General features: G+C 32.1%; 1 protein-coding gene across 3 annotated transcripts in view; it reads right to left on the reverse strand.

Annotated features, from left to right (window-relative positions):
- Positions 1-3,866: 3,866 nt before the first annotated feature.
- Positions 3,867-16,642, reverse strand: part of LOC106672367 (glycine N-acyltransferase-like protein 2) — a 39,072-nt gene continuing 26,296 nt past the window's right edge. For all 3 annotated transcript variants that reach the window (XM_024228392.1, XM_024228394.1, XM_024228393.1), the window contains 2 exons: positions 6,602-6,843; positions 3,867-6,529 (listed from right to left, as the gene is read on the reverse strand). In XM_024228392.1, coding sequence (XP_024084160.1) covers positions 6,055-6,529; positions 6,602-6,843 — 717 coding nt within the window. In that variant the 3' untranslated portion in view covers positions 3,867-6,054. The remainder of the gene's footprint in view (positions 6,530-6,601; positions 6,844-16,642) is intronic.

Below are 16,642 nucleotides of genomic sequence, written 5' to 3' on the forward strand. Positions count from 1 at the left end.
CACCTTTAGACCCCATGTTAATGTTAGAGGAACGAGGGGAAAGGGCTATCTGTGTACTTTTCCCTCTGCTCTGTTACGGGCGAATAAACTTCTTTTGTACAAGGTGGCCAGGCTGATGCTCTTGGAATCTAACATGCAAGACTAATGTCACCAGGCTGCAGGTTGTGCAGAACAATTTTCTGAGGCGTGTAACAGACTCAGCTCAATATACGGACATATAGCAACTGCATAATGTGACCAACAAGTTGATGGTGCTGGAACACATATGAGATATAACCACTAAAGTTTTTAAGCAATGCAAGACTTGTACCAGTATAATCTGCTGTCAAATTATTACTTTATTAATTTATAATATTGGAACAGAAACCACAGAATGAAATTAATGAAAAATATGTTTGTTGATGAATAATGAAATATAATTTGTCAGTACTAGTCTGATTGGTCATTTTTAACTAGTTTAAGAGTTATGAAAATCAAGTAAAATAGAATAATTAATGTATAAACAGATGTAGATGTGTTGGGTTGTCTGAAGTAATACAGGTTTATGTTTTTAAACATTTTTTTATTAACTAAAATACCCTCTATCACTCTCAATAAAATTCTCCCAATGTGATGGAAACTTCTCTATACCCTCTGAATAGAATTTTGAGCCTTTATTATAACAAATTTTGTAAACGCATTTTATATTGCTTTTAATCAATAAATTGTTTATGCAGTAAACCTTGTACAGGTGTCTGAAAAATTGTAGTTAGTAGGCAAGAGGTCTGGTGAGTTGGGGGAGGGGGCAGAATCTCATAATTAAGATCCAACTGTCTTTGTTTATCCATCCCTAACCAACTGTCTTCATTATGTCACATGTGAGATATGCCATGAAGCCGAGCGTTGTCCTGTTACAGAATTGTAACAGAAAATTATATTATATAGAGGTAATTGAAAGAAAACATGAAAACCTGCATCATTTTCTGGGGCAGCCAATAGATGTAATATTCAGGGTGTGTGATACAATGTGCCCTTTGTTGTTTTGTTTTCCCCATTCTGTACCTTTAGCAAACCGATGAGTCTTAGTTCATCAAGAAATTTGTTTTCATTTTGGTAGCAATGAATATTTGATGAACTGTTACTAATGATTTTCTGACTATTAAATATCTCAATTTGTTGATATGCAATATTCATTTAGAATATTTTTCTTGAAATATTTTTATTTATATTGTTTGAAAATATTGTTCATTATGTGAACACCAAGAAACATAATGCATTTTTGATCATTTATTTATAATGTGCTATACATTTATTCATTGTAGTCAAATTTCTTAAGGCATGCTGAAAGTTACATACTTCATTGGTATCAGCAACCCAGGATTAGACTTAAGCCACCTTTGTGACAAGTGTTAGGCTATGGAGCTGCTTTGTTATGTCAACCCCAACCATAAATAAATGTTTTCTGTGTACTAACTGTTCACTCTGTAGGGCAATGAAATACTTGATATCCTTCTGTCACCAAAACAAACCTGATATCTTTCCAAATTGAGAGTTGTACATTAGGAACTCAATTGCACGAACCATAACACATTTTTTATCTTTTTCATTTATCGATGAGAATACATTAAGGAATAGAGGAGTAAATGGTGGGTTTTCAGACATAAATTCTTTCTAATGGTTTAAAATATCTATTTTAATATCCCCTCATATGAGGCACTTCAGTGTTTTTATTAATTTTTTAAAAAATTCTTTCCTTACTAAAACTCAGTTTTTACCATCTCTTTTTTAAACAAACCATTCATAAATTGCAAACTTAATGAATTAACATTAACACATTCATTTTTCCTTTTTTGGTAGACAGATACAATATCGTTAAGTGTAGTACTTAGTTTTTATTAACAGTTAGTTGGGTCATTTTTTGTCTACAATCCAGTTTTTTATATTAACATAAACCCTATAAATGACAATCAAAAATTTAAAACAACATCAGCAGCTTTATTAAATTGAAATATCCATAATTTATTTTAAACCTAATCATATTAAAATGGAACTGTCTTTTAAATAAATAAATAAAATTTTCTGTTGAGAATAGAAACAAAGACACTCGCCACAAGATATGTTAATGTTTTCAAAGTGTTTTCTAGAGCTTGATGTTACACACAAAGTTTACTCCATTTAATTACCTACTTTTGATTTTATCTTACAAGATACAAATTTGGTGACGAATTTTTAGTGTATACTGTGTTACTGATTTTTCATTTTGTGCCGTGAATTAAAATAGTTTTGTAGATAAATGAAAGGAAGAAAGAATTAAGGAAAGATTCACTCCCTCAACCAGCATGGTCATGTTTTTAGGAAGTCCGCTAGAATGCTAAGAGCTCCTATTTAGTCACAAGCCTTGATTAGTATTTGACAAATTCAGAAGGGCTTTGAGCAAATAATTTGACTACTTTTAAAAGCTATTGATTCTAACTGCCTTCTTTATTTATTTTCTTTAAAGACAAGGATTTTTTATTTTTAAAATCTTGTAAATAAAAGGTATTAACTACACATGTTTTATTTTCAATCTTTTTATGGGTATTATGATTTCAGTCAAAAAGCTTGTCAATAATTAGAAACATTTTTTTCTGAGGCAGATTGTAATTTAAAATCCAAGAAAATATTTTGACATTTCCTAAATCGATAAAAGAATGGAGCCCTTAGTTTTCATTTCCCCCCCAAAGATTTGCCTAAAATTTACCTAGCTCATTTTATTTTATTCTACTTTCTACAAGGGTGCACTACAAAAAATAGTAAAAATTACACTGCATATCTTCTTTATTATTTAAATCTTAAGCTAATTTTCTTAAATATGTATATTTAGTTTTGTAATTATTGATTATATGTAAAGGTGTTAAGTGAGGAAGAGATTTTTTTAATTCATAAGACTACCTAAGATGCTTGTGATTTGACAAAAAATTATTTTACCTTCTTTTTTATTAGCACCATAGCGCTATATTACTTGATAAGTATTCCTCTATGATAAGCACATGTTTGCTATCCTGATTATATTAACAATTTCAAAGCAAGTTATCTTTCAAATTTCCAGAAGATATGTTACAGCAGGAAATAACAAATGCACTGTTATTTTTGATGTAAGAAGTATTTTTGTTTTAGTTAAGAATTAAAACAATAAAAATTTCTAAACATAAAGGGTGGCACACTTCTTAGTTGTTGAAATTGCTCTATAAAAATGCTTCATAATTTAAAATGTAATGTCAGCTGTTTATTTGTAAAGTTTGCATTGTGACTTTAACGTTTCAATTATTATATATTATATAACTATAATAATACCACAACAATTTTAATTATTTCCACATTACAGTTTTCATTTGTACTATTATATATTATATAACAATAATAATACCACAACAATTTTAATTATTTGCACGTTACAGTTTTCATTTGTACATATATGTACGCATTTTTTCATGTAAAAATGTTTTTAATGTGAAGTGCATAAATTGTGGTTAACTCTTTTTTATTACTTACAATGTATTTGAACTGCAATTTTGTTTCAGTTTACCACCCTTTAATTACATTTAATTTCCTAGTTTCTTGTATTTTTTCGTTTATTTTTACATTATCTCAATAAACTATTCTTAAATATCACATCATCAAGACAAAGGTCACAAAACAAAAATTAACAACTGACCTTGTGACATTGACTAATTTCTCAATCATTTAATCCCTTGGTTTTTACTTTCTTGCAAAAACAAATGTATACTCTTGCTCACACCTTTTTTTCCTTAATTAATTGTTTGGAAGCCGTTGTTAAAGAGATTTTTTAATCTCTTCTGCTTTTTTAAATTTTAGTTTGCTGAAATTTTTCAAAAAATATACCTAAATCTATCTATTTTTAACATAAAAAGTATAAAAAATAAATTAAACATAAATTCCCCTGCTAAGAAAATACAAAAGTGTTCAGTTATCACCTAATCCTGGACTACAATGGTATGTATTTGTTTAATTTTTTTGCAAACATTTTATGAAGTGGAAAGTACAAAAAGCTAAGTTTCATTTTTGGGGCTTTGTTCATAACAGAAAATCATTTAAAAAATGTGATGTTACCTTTCCGTTGAGTCACACGCCGATTTATTTTCTTTATTTTGAAATTTTATTAAAACATTTTAAATAATTATTTAGAATATTTACATTTATAAGTTTGTCCTATTTAGAGGGTAGGGTGTAAGAAATTATTTTTTAATTCACATTTAAATTTAAGTAGTAGGGTTAAACTATGTAAATTCAATGTTTTTATATGGTTCTCATAGCACAACCATAAATGCCATTGTGTAGGCCTTTTCTTAAATTATTCGTGCCGAGGGAAAGAAAGCATAAGCAAGGACGGATTTCACTCTGATTTCTTAGAAGTATAGACACAAGATAATCTAAACACATCTAACTGAAAAACAATACACTAAACCAGCCTATATATATATATATATATATATATATATATATAATTTTAAAAGTTCCCTTACCAATGAAAGCCCTGGTAAATTTAAATTAAGTTGTATTTGTGTGTGACCATTGGGAAGTTTCAAGTTGTCATTGGAAGTAGAGACAGTGTGGACTTAAGGCACATGAAAAAAGAAATACTTAATATTGTTTGGTACTTGAACACTACAGCATGTGATAACAAGTTGAATTATAATAATATATTTATAATTATAATTAAAAATTATATTGTAATTATAATTATTTTTATTTCAAGTTGAAAGAAATTGCTATTTTAACAGAATACAAGGGGATTTATCAAGCTGTATACCTGATTAGGCAAGCTAGTCAATCTATATCTATCATGTAAGATTTTTGGCAAAAGTGGTAGGAATTGCTACAAGTCACAATTAGAATCATTTCATTTTGCATTGTTATGCTTTACGTGATATACCAAAATGGCTTTAATGTAAAAATTGTTCAATAATGTCATACTAGCTACAAGAATAATTGCTAAAAAAAATTATACTTTCTTTTTTTCTGTTTGTGGCAGTGAATCATTATGATCAAGAGATTAAACTCTGCTGTTGGGACCAACCAGCCAGAACTAAATTACTGCTTATATCTACAGGTTAGTTGCTGAATCTTGAGATACAAGATATACAATTTTAAACTATGTAAATGGTTACTGGAAGTTGTTAATACAAGATTTTGGCAAAATGTCAACAGTAGAGAGATTGATAATTGTAAAATGCAGAAAAATGTTAGTTCACTGTCTGGCAATGGCTAAAAATGAGCAATTGGGTTTAATACCCAGGCCATATAAGCATGAAAACCAAGAAAATGGATATTATCACCGGGTATGGATTTTTCTATTGTTTCTTAAATACACAACTTTTTAAAACATATCAATAATAGAAGACGTCAAAGGATTTATGATAACTACATATGAATAAGAGCTATGAGTGATTTTGAAGACTTGCAAGTGTATTTTTTCGCTTACTAGGGTTATTGTTAAAAATATATTTGGAGATTTTGTTGGAACCCACTAATGATATTTTTTGAAAGTAGAACAAACTTGTAACAGATTTGATAAGCTAATTAGATTTTTAAATATTTGAATTATTGTTTCTGTTAATTTTTTTATTGAGTTTTCTTTTCATTTTTTCATTTGTGTTTTTGTTTATTTATTTTTTAACTATTGATATGTTTAAATTTTCAGCTAATTAATTTCCTTTGTAAAATCCCAAAACTAGTTTGGCTTGAGTTATTGGATTTATTTAAGAACAAGTTAAATTTACACAATATTTTTATAGTTTTGTTCTTAAATTTGAAACAATTGTTGTATTATAGTAATGGCACTAATAGAAAGCATATATTTCATCCATGAGTAATTGACTTGCTTATACAAAACACTTTTCAAGGAAGATCGCAATGAAAGTAAAAAATAAATATTGTTATTAAAATAGGGATGTAAATAAACTACCATTTTTAAGAGAATTTAACTTGTTACCCAGTAAATGAAGGGACAAACTCGGGAGGTAATTATCACAGATGATACGGCAGTATGACTCAAAGGAATGGATAAAAAATGTTTTAGTCTTCTTCTTTGACTTCTTTCTCTGTTTTATCCTTTTCCTCTTCTATAATTTCATGTTTTTCTGGAACTTTAGGATAAATGACTGCCCTGGCAGTAGGGTAACTTCTGATGAAGCCCAGTTTATTGTACAGGCTAAGAGAAGCATCGTTTTCCGGACGTATAACTACAAATGGTATGTATCCCCTAGAACGGACTTTTCGTGTTAATGCACTAGCGAGACGTATTCCGAATCCCTTCCGCCTGTATTCTGGACGTGTCTGCATCGAAAACATGGCACCATAATATGATTGGACCATCCATGCTGCAAGATCTCCTTTTTCACCTGATGTGAAGACGCCATACGCTGGAAGAATGCGGATCAACCTTTCGAATACTTCAACACATTCCATATCATTTGCAGGATACAGGTCGTGTATCGCTTTTGCGTTTTCTTCTTTCAGCTCGAGCACCTCATATTCATCAGCTTGTAAACTAAAATATCAATTCTTATATATAAAAGTGACATAAAAACAAGAGTATGTAAGCCAAATAAATAATTCTTACTCTTCGAGTACAAGCTCTTCCGGAGGAGGATCTGTTTGCACATAAATATCTCCATCGATTTTATCAACTTTTCCAACAGATTCAAAATTTCCAATAGCTTTGACGACATCGATATGGGTGAAATTGAGGTAAATCGGCTGTGTCCAATCAATCAAGACATCTTCAGTTCTCAGAAGTTCCATACAATCCAGCCTCTCGACAGGGCAAAACACTGAGAAACTTTCATACATCTGATTGTTTGGCTAAAACAAAGACAATATAACAGTAGATGATTAAATAAATAAATAACACGGCAATTAATATGTGGCTTGATCATTCCCAGTCAGACTTTTCTGCTGTCTCTCAGATACACTTTGATTTTTGGGAACCCATGGTGAACAGGGCCGATGAAGCTACAGGTCCATCACATTGCAGACCTTTGCATGGCATTTCACAAATCAAGCCGTAACAAGTGTTGAATTACTCACAATTCTATAATATTTCAAATAATTCAATTACAGTCAAATCCTTCTTGCCATTATACCAATTATTGTAATATTTAATATAATTACAAATTAAGATTTAAATACACTTTTTTAATCACTAAGCTTTAAAATAATGGCGTTATTTAGTTTTCTTCTATGTTCTAAAGCAGAGCTCAAAATTTCTTGCCTTTAAACGATTTATGGATTTATTAGTAATAATTTATTAAATTCCGATTATACTATTTTTTCATGATCGTACAACTCAAAATTACAGCACATACTTTTGAAACCGTGATATATGTATATATAAATTAAAATAATAATAATAATATTAAGTCCAGTGCAGCCAATTATATTGCAAAATGAGACAGTCCATTTTAACTTTGTAGTAAAGAATATAATGAAGGTGGTCGAAAACTCGGGAGGTGGAGTGTAATAAGGGTAGTTAGAAAGACGGGAAGGGGTGGCCACGCTTTGTTTTCGTGACTGGTTATCAGATGGCACTGAGGCCAATGCGGCTCTTTCGGCGCCACAAACTCTGTCAAACGCCGCCCCGACTGTGCAGAAGAATCTGCAGCCGATTAACATCTACAAAAAAGAGTTTCAGGCGTTTCTCATTCTCCGAGAATAAATAGGCCAACAAGTGCACACAATCTCAAAAAGTTTCAATTAAATCCCTTAGCATTTGTGAACTAGCCCCAGCTAATTGCCAAGTTAGTTCTTCAAACGTTTTTTTGTAGTGAGATTTTCGGACTCAAGGATATGTATAGATATGTGTCTTGGGAATAGAGACCATTATAGAATAATTATAGAACAGCAAATCATGATTTCTAACATTATACATTCAATTAATTAAGGTTTTTTGATTAATTGGTCAAGCGGACCACGAAAACTAGTGAATATGCATTCAATTATATGTATACAATGTGTATTTCTTAATGACCAGTTTTTTCATAATTTTTTGAAGTCGTGAGGAAAGGCCAAGAATGAGGTAGTTTACAGACACGTTTTCATTTTTTTGCCAAAGAACCGACCTTTATTCGGGTCATGTACAAATTATGGTAGTATGTAAATTTCGCTTACCGCCTTTGTAAAAGAGGGAGAGTGCGTTGTAACGATTGGGGGTACTGATGATTTGTCAAGATCACCAGCTGTGATAATTAAGCTTTATTTTCTAGACTTCAATAATAATATCTCGTTGAATCGAAACAGTTAAGAGCGATGTCGAGTGTTTGTTTAAACGGATCGACGGGCTTTTCTGTATGATTGAAACACGTCGATATAGTCGAAAACGATGGATAAGAAACAACTTTGCGAAATCCTTTTCAAGTGGCTCCAGAGTTTCAATGTGGAGAAAAAGTTTGGTACGATCAAAGACTTGAACGACGGGGTCGCCATAGCCCAAGTGTTGAATCAAATCGCCCCGGAATGGTTTCCGCCCGTTTGGCTCTCCAAAATCAAGACAATTGGAGACTGAACGTCTCCAACTTAAAGAAGGTGCTTTCCAAGATCCTCGACTACTACCAGGAATGCTTCGGTCAGAACCTCAACCCGAGCGTACTTCCGGACGTGGTGAAAATAGGCGACGTCTGCGATTCCCAGGAGCTGGGCAGGCTCCTCCAACTCGTACTCGGATGCGCCGTTAACTGTGATAACAAACAAGTGGGTGTCTTTTTCAGAATTAACTCCTCACATTTTTCCTCCTTTACGATCTTATATATTTTCCTAGTAAATAGTTTTCTATTATTGACTAGAAAGACTTCACTGTCAGCATAGTCCGGAATATACATATTCTATACTGAAATACAATTATGGCCATCTCAATATTTTTAGACACATCGACTGTTTTGACGTCTTAAACGCCCTAAATGCCTGCGAATATTCAGACGGGAATGATCGTAGACGACTAAACTGAGGTACATCATCTCACGAACCAAACAAAGGTACATAATTTCGCAGACCTCAACTGAATGTATCATAATCTACTTGGAGCAAAATATGACAAAACGAAAATAAAACAGGCATAAATTGCTGGAGTCGCACAAGTCACATTGTTTATATTATTAGATAATGCTAATGCCTTGCCTAGTCTTGTGATTGTTTTGTTTATGTCTTACACTTTATAGCGGATGGTTGATAAAGAACAAACAACACAGTTTTTCACAACGTATACAAGAATAAGAACTATATACTGAACTGGTTTGAGTTCAAAATTTATATTTACATCTTGAATTGTATTTTTTCCATTCAACATATGTTTTATATTATCTTTTTCAAGCCCTGAAGATGACCCAAATAAAGGTCGAAACGACGATAAAAATGAAAAAGAGGACATCAATCATCTCACGACTTCAACAAATTATGAAACAACAGGCCACTAAGAAACACACGTAAAGTTTAATTATCGTAAGTTTTTCTTTCGCCACTTTCACGGCGTCCATGTTAGGCTAAACCTTCGTGACCTACGGGTCTTGCAAAACTGTAAGCGCTCCTTGAACCAGTAAAAAACTGCATACTTCTTTCACAAATCTATATAATTTGTCAAATCATAAAAAAAATATATATATATATTTTTTTTTTCTGACTCTCTGCTTTTGTATGTATACTACATCTCAAGTATACAAGAGAAAAAATGCGCTTAATTGTGTTATATGTGGTGTATTACCTATTTACCTAAAAAGTCTATAATAGGACAAAAATGAAAAAGGTGTTTTTCTAAACTTCCTCATTCTTGACCGCTCCTCACGACTTCAACAAATTATATGTATACACTTTTCAAAGCAGAAAATGAAAAAGTTCTACGGTTTAATAGCTAATTACCAACCATAAACAATCGGTACATTTATTTTAAACAATTTGTTATAGCTGACGATGATTTAAATTAACGATGTATCATATTTGGTAAACTTTACTTTGTTAAATCCTCCTTGCAGAGTTAGTCCGGTCATTGACCGCTGTTTGATATAAGAATGGAATAAATATCTTACATATAAATATATCTGTTTGCGACATGATGTCAATTTATATTTATGAATAACGTTACAAAGTGGTGAGATGAAACTGGGCAATGGTCGACGTCCACGGTCCACCTTTTACTCTTCATTTGCCCACGTGTTGTTTGATGTTATGTAGGCACGTGGGAGGTGGTTATGGTGGTTGAGAGATCGCTGGGGCCACGTGATCGCTCGATAGCCAAGGACGAATTCTCCCACTTCCGACCTACGAGGAAAGCCAGGCCCGGGGCCGCCCCCGTCTACTCACCGTCCTCATACATGATTTTATCGTTTCATTATTATTTCATCATCCATAGAATTCTTGTTTAAAACGACAACAAATTTTGTTTTTAACCGGAACCTTTAACCGTTCTTTATACATTTTCCATAAAAAATTTTTTGCACGAAACATGCATTTTGGATGCTTTTATGTACAACCTACGCTAGGCCTCATTTTTTTAGAAAATTTTACGCTGAACAGGATGGTTTTTAATAAATGTTTTCCTATCTTCAGTCATTCATCATTAAATTCAAAACTTGAGGAACACGCCAATTTTGCACTCGAAAACTTCAAATTGGGCTGTGGAACCAGGAAATCGTCCTATAGCGGCGCCCTACAACTCGCGATAGTAAATTTTAATAAGCTTAAATAGATCACCTTCCACTTGGCCAGATTTCTCAACCATTTTAGGGTTATTCACGATTTTTGGGCAAAAAACGTAATTTTTTACATGCTCATTGAAAAATCCGATCACTCTCCCGATTTTCGGAAATGCATAAATTTGAACTGTCATGTTTTACTAAAACTTTTGTTCCGAGGTTATTGTTTTTCAAAAAACAACTTTGAGTTTCGAGATGCAGAATGCTTCTGCTGTCGATAACCACTTGTTTATCTCATCACGGAAATTCAACTTTACCTTCCCATTTCACAGGCGTTGAGGCAGTTTGGCTTTGAGTAATGAATTGAAACAATAGGTTTTTGTATGGTAAAATCGGGAGAAAGAGTGATCGGTTTTTTCCATGAGCACTTAAACAACCACGTTTTTGCACAAAAATCGCTAATAACTGGAAAACGGTTGAGAAATCGGGCAAAGTGAAACATGAGAAATAGAAGGCTTATTAAATTTCCTATCAATGGCTACAAGGCGCTGCTCCAGGACGATTTCCTGGCAGTACAGCTCAATTTGAAGTTTTCAGAATAAGTGCAAAAATTAGCATGATCCCGAATTTTTAAATTTCCTGACAAATGACGGTAACTAGGAAAACGTTTAAAATATACACCTTATACAGCATAAAATTTTCGAAAAAATGAGACTTAGCGCAAGTCTGTGGCTTAAAAGGCTGAGGAAAGTTGCATTTCCGAAGTTGGCCATTTTTAGTACAAAAACCAAGTGGACTTTTTTTTCTATAGTTTATATCACGTAGAAAAACTTCTGAGTGGTCTACGGTTGTTGTGAAGTCGGCGATAAAAAATGAAGGGACTTTGCCGGTGTATTAAGCCATCGTCAATTTTTTAAAACTTTGCTGTTTGATTAAGTTTTTTTGTTTCTTTCTTAAAAGCCTCATAACAAATTTAAGTCTTTCAAAATCCTGACATTTCAACAACGCTATTTAATGAAGAAAACCACCTACTTTAAAAACTCAAAAATGTTAATGTGTGGAGGTCCAGAAACTATTATAATAGGAAAATCGGCCTCTTCGGTTTCTTCGACCCCTAAAACAAATCAAACACAAGTTTGTATAACTAATGTTTAGTGTTCGATAATGATTTTGATTAAGCGAATTGTGAAAACATTTTTGCCTGCTACATCATGTGTAGATGTTTGTGACTAGTAAAATCTTGCGAATCCGCCGTGTTTCACATGAATTGCATATTTTATTAGTAGAAATTTGTATTTTCTTTATTATGGCGGCGTTGAAGAAGGGTGTTTCAAAACGCAAAAAATCATTATTAAATTAAAAAATTGGGCACAATATTTTAAAAATATTCAAAGTATATACCGTTGGGTTCTATGGTTTGTTGCCATCTCAAGGCCAGATGTTGGATTCCTTCACAATACCACTATTTGAGTTTTGAATTCTGCAACTCAATTCAATGCAACCTCCTTCAGAGAATTCAAAGTTTTTACATGACGATAATGAGCCATGCACCGGAACAGATGGTAATCGGAAGGTGCTAAGTCTGGACTGTAAGCAGGGTCAGGGAGAAGCTCAATTCCATCCAATTCTGTAATTTTTGTTTCGTGTAACGAAAATGAGGGGTCGGCCGTTTTATGTTGAAACAAAACCCGATTTATATTTACTAATCCTGGGTAACGCTGGGTCAAAATATCACACATTTTTTTTGTAACTGCTCACAGTAAAGTTTTGAATCAATGGTTCCATCTTTATGACACACTATATCGTGCTATTGATAAAAATACAAAACAAATTAAAGCTTGAGATTTTAATTTTATAATATCTGATAATTGTTTACCGACAGCAAACTCGGCAAATAAGTTCAGTTTTCTTCGAAAAATTACGAAAGAAAATATGGTTTTATAAACTAATGTTATTTTTATCACTACAAAACTGATTAAAGGTACTACAGCTTATGTTAATATAGCATGTAGTCCATTACATAGGAGGACTTCGAACACAGCCTATTTCAAATTACCTAGCATCAATTTTAATCAAAGGCTTAAAAAAAGCTCAATTAATGACAATAAACAACACAGCTCAATGACATTGATGTAACTAATATAAAAGAATTAAAACAAGTTTACTTAATTATTGAATAAAGGTGATATCATCCACGAGAGGAACGAGGATTTCAGACGAAAATCATCATGCCCAATGAAAAGTATTCGGGAATTGGCAAGAGAGCATGGAGTTTCACAATCTACATGAACTGCTTAACTTGAGGAAAGTGAATCGCTTATTAAGAGTGGTTACTCATGAGTTGAGACATTAAGCAGGCACGACGCCGAGTAGAAATTTGACATCTTCTGAAATTCAAAATGACTTTCAGTTCATCAAAAGAATAGTTACTTGCAATATATATATANTATATATATAGTGGAGAAAGCACAAGACCAAGAAACAATAGCTACACCGCAATCAACCTGCTCTACTAGAAGCCAAACAAGGACAATTCGACAAAAAGACATGCTCTGTATTTTGAAATTACAAATTACAATTCATTATAAGCTCATTCTAGAAGATCGATGTAACTAATATCTAATAGATAATTAATTAATTGCAAATGTGTTTCTTACTTTCTACCTAATAGTTATACTGCCCTCTCTCTGACAAGTTTTATATATTGCCTGCATTTTTTTAGAGGTTGCTGGAACTGTTTTATACACAAAAGGATAACAGAAATTAAAGGCATGTATACACTTTTGCACGACGTTTACTAGTTGTAGGTTTAGTTGTCAGCGGTGCCGTGAACCCCGTTTCAAATCTTATCTTTAAAAAACAGAAACGTCGAAAATCTTTAATTAAATTTTCGTTTTCCAGTATCATCAGAATGTCTGTAAAAGGATTAAACTTTATTTATATTATATATTTACATTTATTATTTATTTTAATGTGTAGAATTTAGTGACCGTTATTAATTTAATGACGAATTATGAACTGGCCACAATTCTCTAGTACCTTTGTAATTAATATTTTAATCTATATATGTATTTAATAATCATAATTGACCTATTAAATATTTAATAATTAAACATTTTTATTAATTACGTTTTTTTTAATCTAAGGTCTTCGTTGAGTTGAAAAAGCTAGTGTCACGAGCCGAAGGTTGTGGTTTCGAATCCTGCTATATATTTATTTATACATTTATTTAACTATTTAAACACATTTTTGGGGTAATAACACTTATTAACGTAGGTAATATTGCGGAACAACGTTTATGCATTTTTGTATCGTAAAATAAATTTATGTTTGATCTTCTGCGAATGAGCTAGACCGATAAAAGACAAAAATAAAAATTTAAAAATAATTATTCAGAGATCGTGAGGTCTGGTGTGATAGGTTTCAGAAAAACATTTTCTTTACGTGCCAACGTTTCGATCTTTATTGAGATCATCTTCAGGGCTCAAAGTCTCTCAACTGCACTCTCAACACGACACGCAAGAATGGCACAATTATACAGAAGACAAACACTTTGAGCATCTCACGATCTCTGAATAATTATCGATTAACAGTCACTAATCACCACACATAAAAATTTAAACATGATTTACAAATCAGACAGACACGAATTTCAGAGATCAGATTTACGTGAAAGACGGTTATCAAAGCAGTCTTCACTTATCTGATGAATTTTTAAACCGACAAGCAGATAACGGGGTGAGCCATAAAACTAGTTTGAAGAGAATTGTAAAATGTGAGTGTTGTTTAACTGAAATCTTCGAAATAAGAAATGTGTAAATTTTAAAAATAAAGCTTATGCTTTAGGCGTTCAGTCCAATTAGAAATTTATCTTGAGGGGCTCTCACAGCAGCTTAACTCAGCGGGGCTTCTTTTGAACTTTCGTCTAAAATACGAACTTTTATCGATCGAACGCGCCTCCATCGTTCAAATAAATGTGTACATAAAATCAATGCGATGGGACTATTAATGCGTAAGTACACCTTAATGTTATATAGAGATGTTTACTAACTCATTTCAACTGATTTTCATTGCCATATTAAGTTTAGTAGTTAGTATTAACTACTAAAATTCGGTAAGTTCAATGTTCACTCCAAACAAAGTTTTTAAATATTTGGTAAGGGTTGTTATATGTGAAGAGCGTGATGTATATTATGCGTTTCAAATTATATTGCCAATTTTAGAATTGAAATAATTCCACAAACACCCTGAGTCCAGCTGCTAGTGTTGTTTTAAAGAAATATAAACTACAATTTTGAGATAAGGATAATACTTTAAAATTTTCATATCTATAATTTGTATGGATTCGGGAAAGTTAGCAACGTAAAGCCTATAACTGACGGGTGTTTTATGATTATACCGGATACAAATGTTTGAATATAATTAAACAAATATGTTTTCTGTATTTGAATGGCTAGTGGGTTGAAAATAGGAGGATGAATACTTCATTGATAAACTCGTGTATCCATGGAAACGATGATGGCATGGTTTCCTCATTCACTCCTCCCATTTATACATGTCTAACATTGTATGCATACACATGTGAACACGTACATATATTCGTGATCAAAAGAATTGTTTTATTAAGCAAAAATTTAATAACGAACTTTAATTGGCGATTTATTTTTATGAACAATGCATTTATTGATTAATTGGTTTTGATAAGAAATAATGACCGGCTTTTCTTAAAACTACGTTTGTAACCAATAAACATTGTCCCGTTCTGAACCCAATAACTAAAAACAAATAATTCTTCATTAATTTGCGTCGATCGATAAATAATATTCGAATGACTGCTAAATGCATATATGGATTAATTCAAATCAATAATTAAACAGTCAACGGCAGGAATGCAGAAAATATATGTTCTATCCCTACATAAATATTTCCAATGCGTAAAACAATTTTGAATTATGTATTATGTTGAGAATAGAGAAAAACGGGGTTCACAGCACCGCTGGCGACTAAACCAACAATTAGTAAACGTCGTGCAATAGTGTATAAATGCTGCCCCCTTAATTCTGTTTTCCTTGCAGTACAACCGAGGTCTTTTCTGAGGTACAAAATTGTAGCGCGCTCTGTAAAAAGACCCTTAATAATAGCTATTAGCCTGAATTATTCCACAGAAAATTTCACCATTATTAACTTAATATATATGAAGGATATATTGTGAAAAATATAATTAAAAATAAACGCCAGTTATCTACAACCACCAACATAATTTTTGTGTGTATAATACAGTAGAAGTAAATATGTATTACAAAAATTGCATGCAATATATAAAACTTTACAGAGTGAGGGTAGTATAACTATTATGTGCTCTGCTCTGGGGAAGGTTCGGAAGAATAATGCTGACATGGCCATATCCAGAAGAGTTTGTAATTGGAGATTTGGGTGTGTAGAACGTAAAGGAAATCTAGACAATGATAAAGATAGCCCAACAGACTAATATTTATTGTACAGTATTCTAGGGGCCTAAAACTGCCCTATGAGTTTAGTAACAACAAACACTCTTAGTGGTAGGAACGCCGGAAATAAAATCGAGTAGGAACTGAAATAACGTTAAAGCAACGGGAAAATTGTATTAGCCTGTAAAGTAAATATTTACATTTTAGAACTCGATAAACCTTATAACCATTTACATGAAAATAAAATAGAACTAGTAACCAGAACGTTTATAATTTGAGTACGAACTAGTTTCAAAACTATCATTAACTAAGGAACTTTATTTGGAAAAGTAAAAGATTTAAAATTTAATGCCAGACCCTTTATTACTAACAAAACAACAAGGATTCTTAGCCTGGATCTAATTAAAATTATGTTCAAGATCAAAGGAAAATTTATGTATGTTTAGATTTAGTTTACAATAGTTTTTGTTAGTGTAAAATTACTATTATTACTTAAATAATAACTTTTTCACTTTGAATGTACATAAAGTTTATCGA

Source organism: Cimex lectularius, unplaced genomic scaffold (assembly GCF_000648675.2).
Source record: "Cimex lectularius strain Harlan isolate CLEC.00 unplaced genomic scaffold, Clec_2.1 scaffold222, whole genome shotgun sequence".
NCBI lineage: Eukaryota > Metazoa > Arthropoda > Insecta > Hemiptera > Cimicidae > Cimex > Cimex lectularius.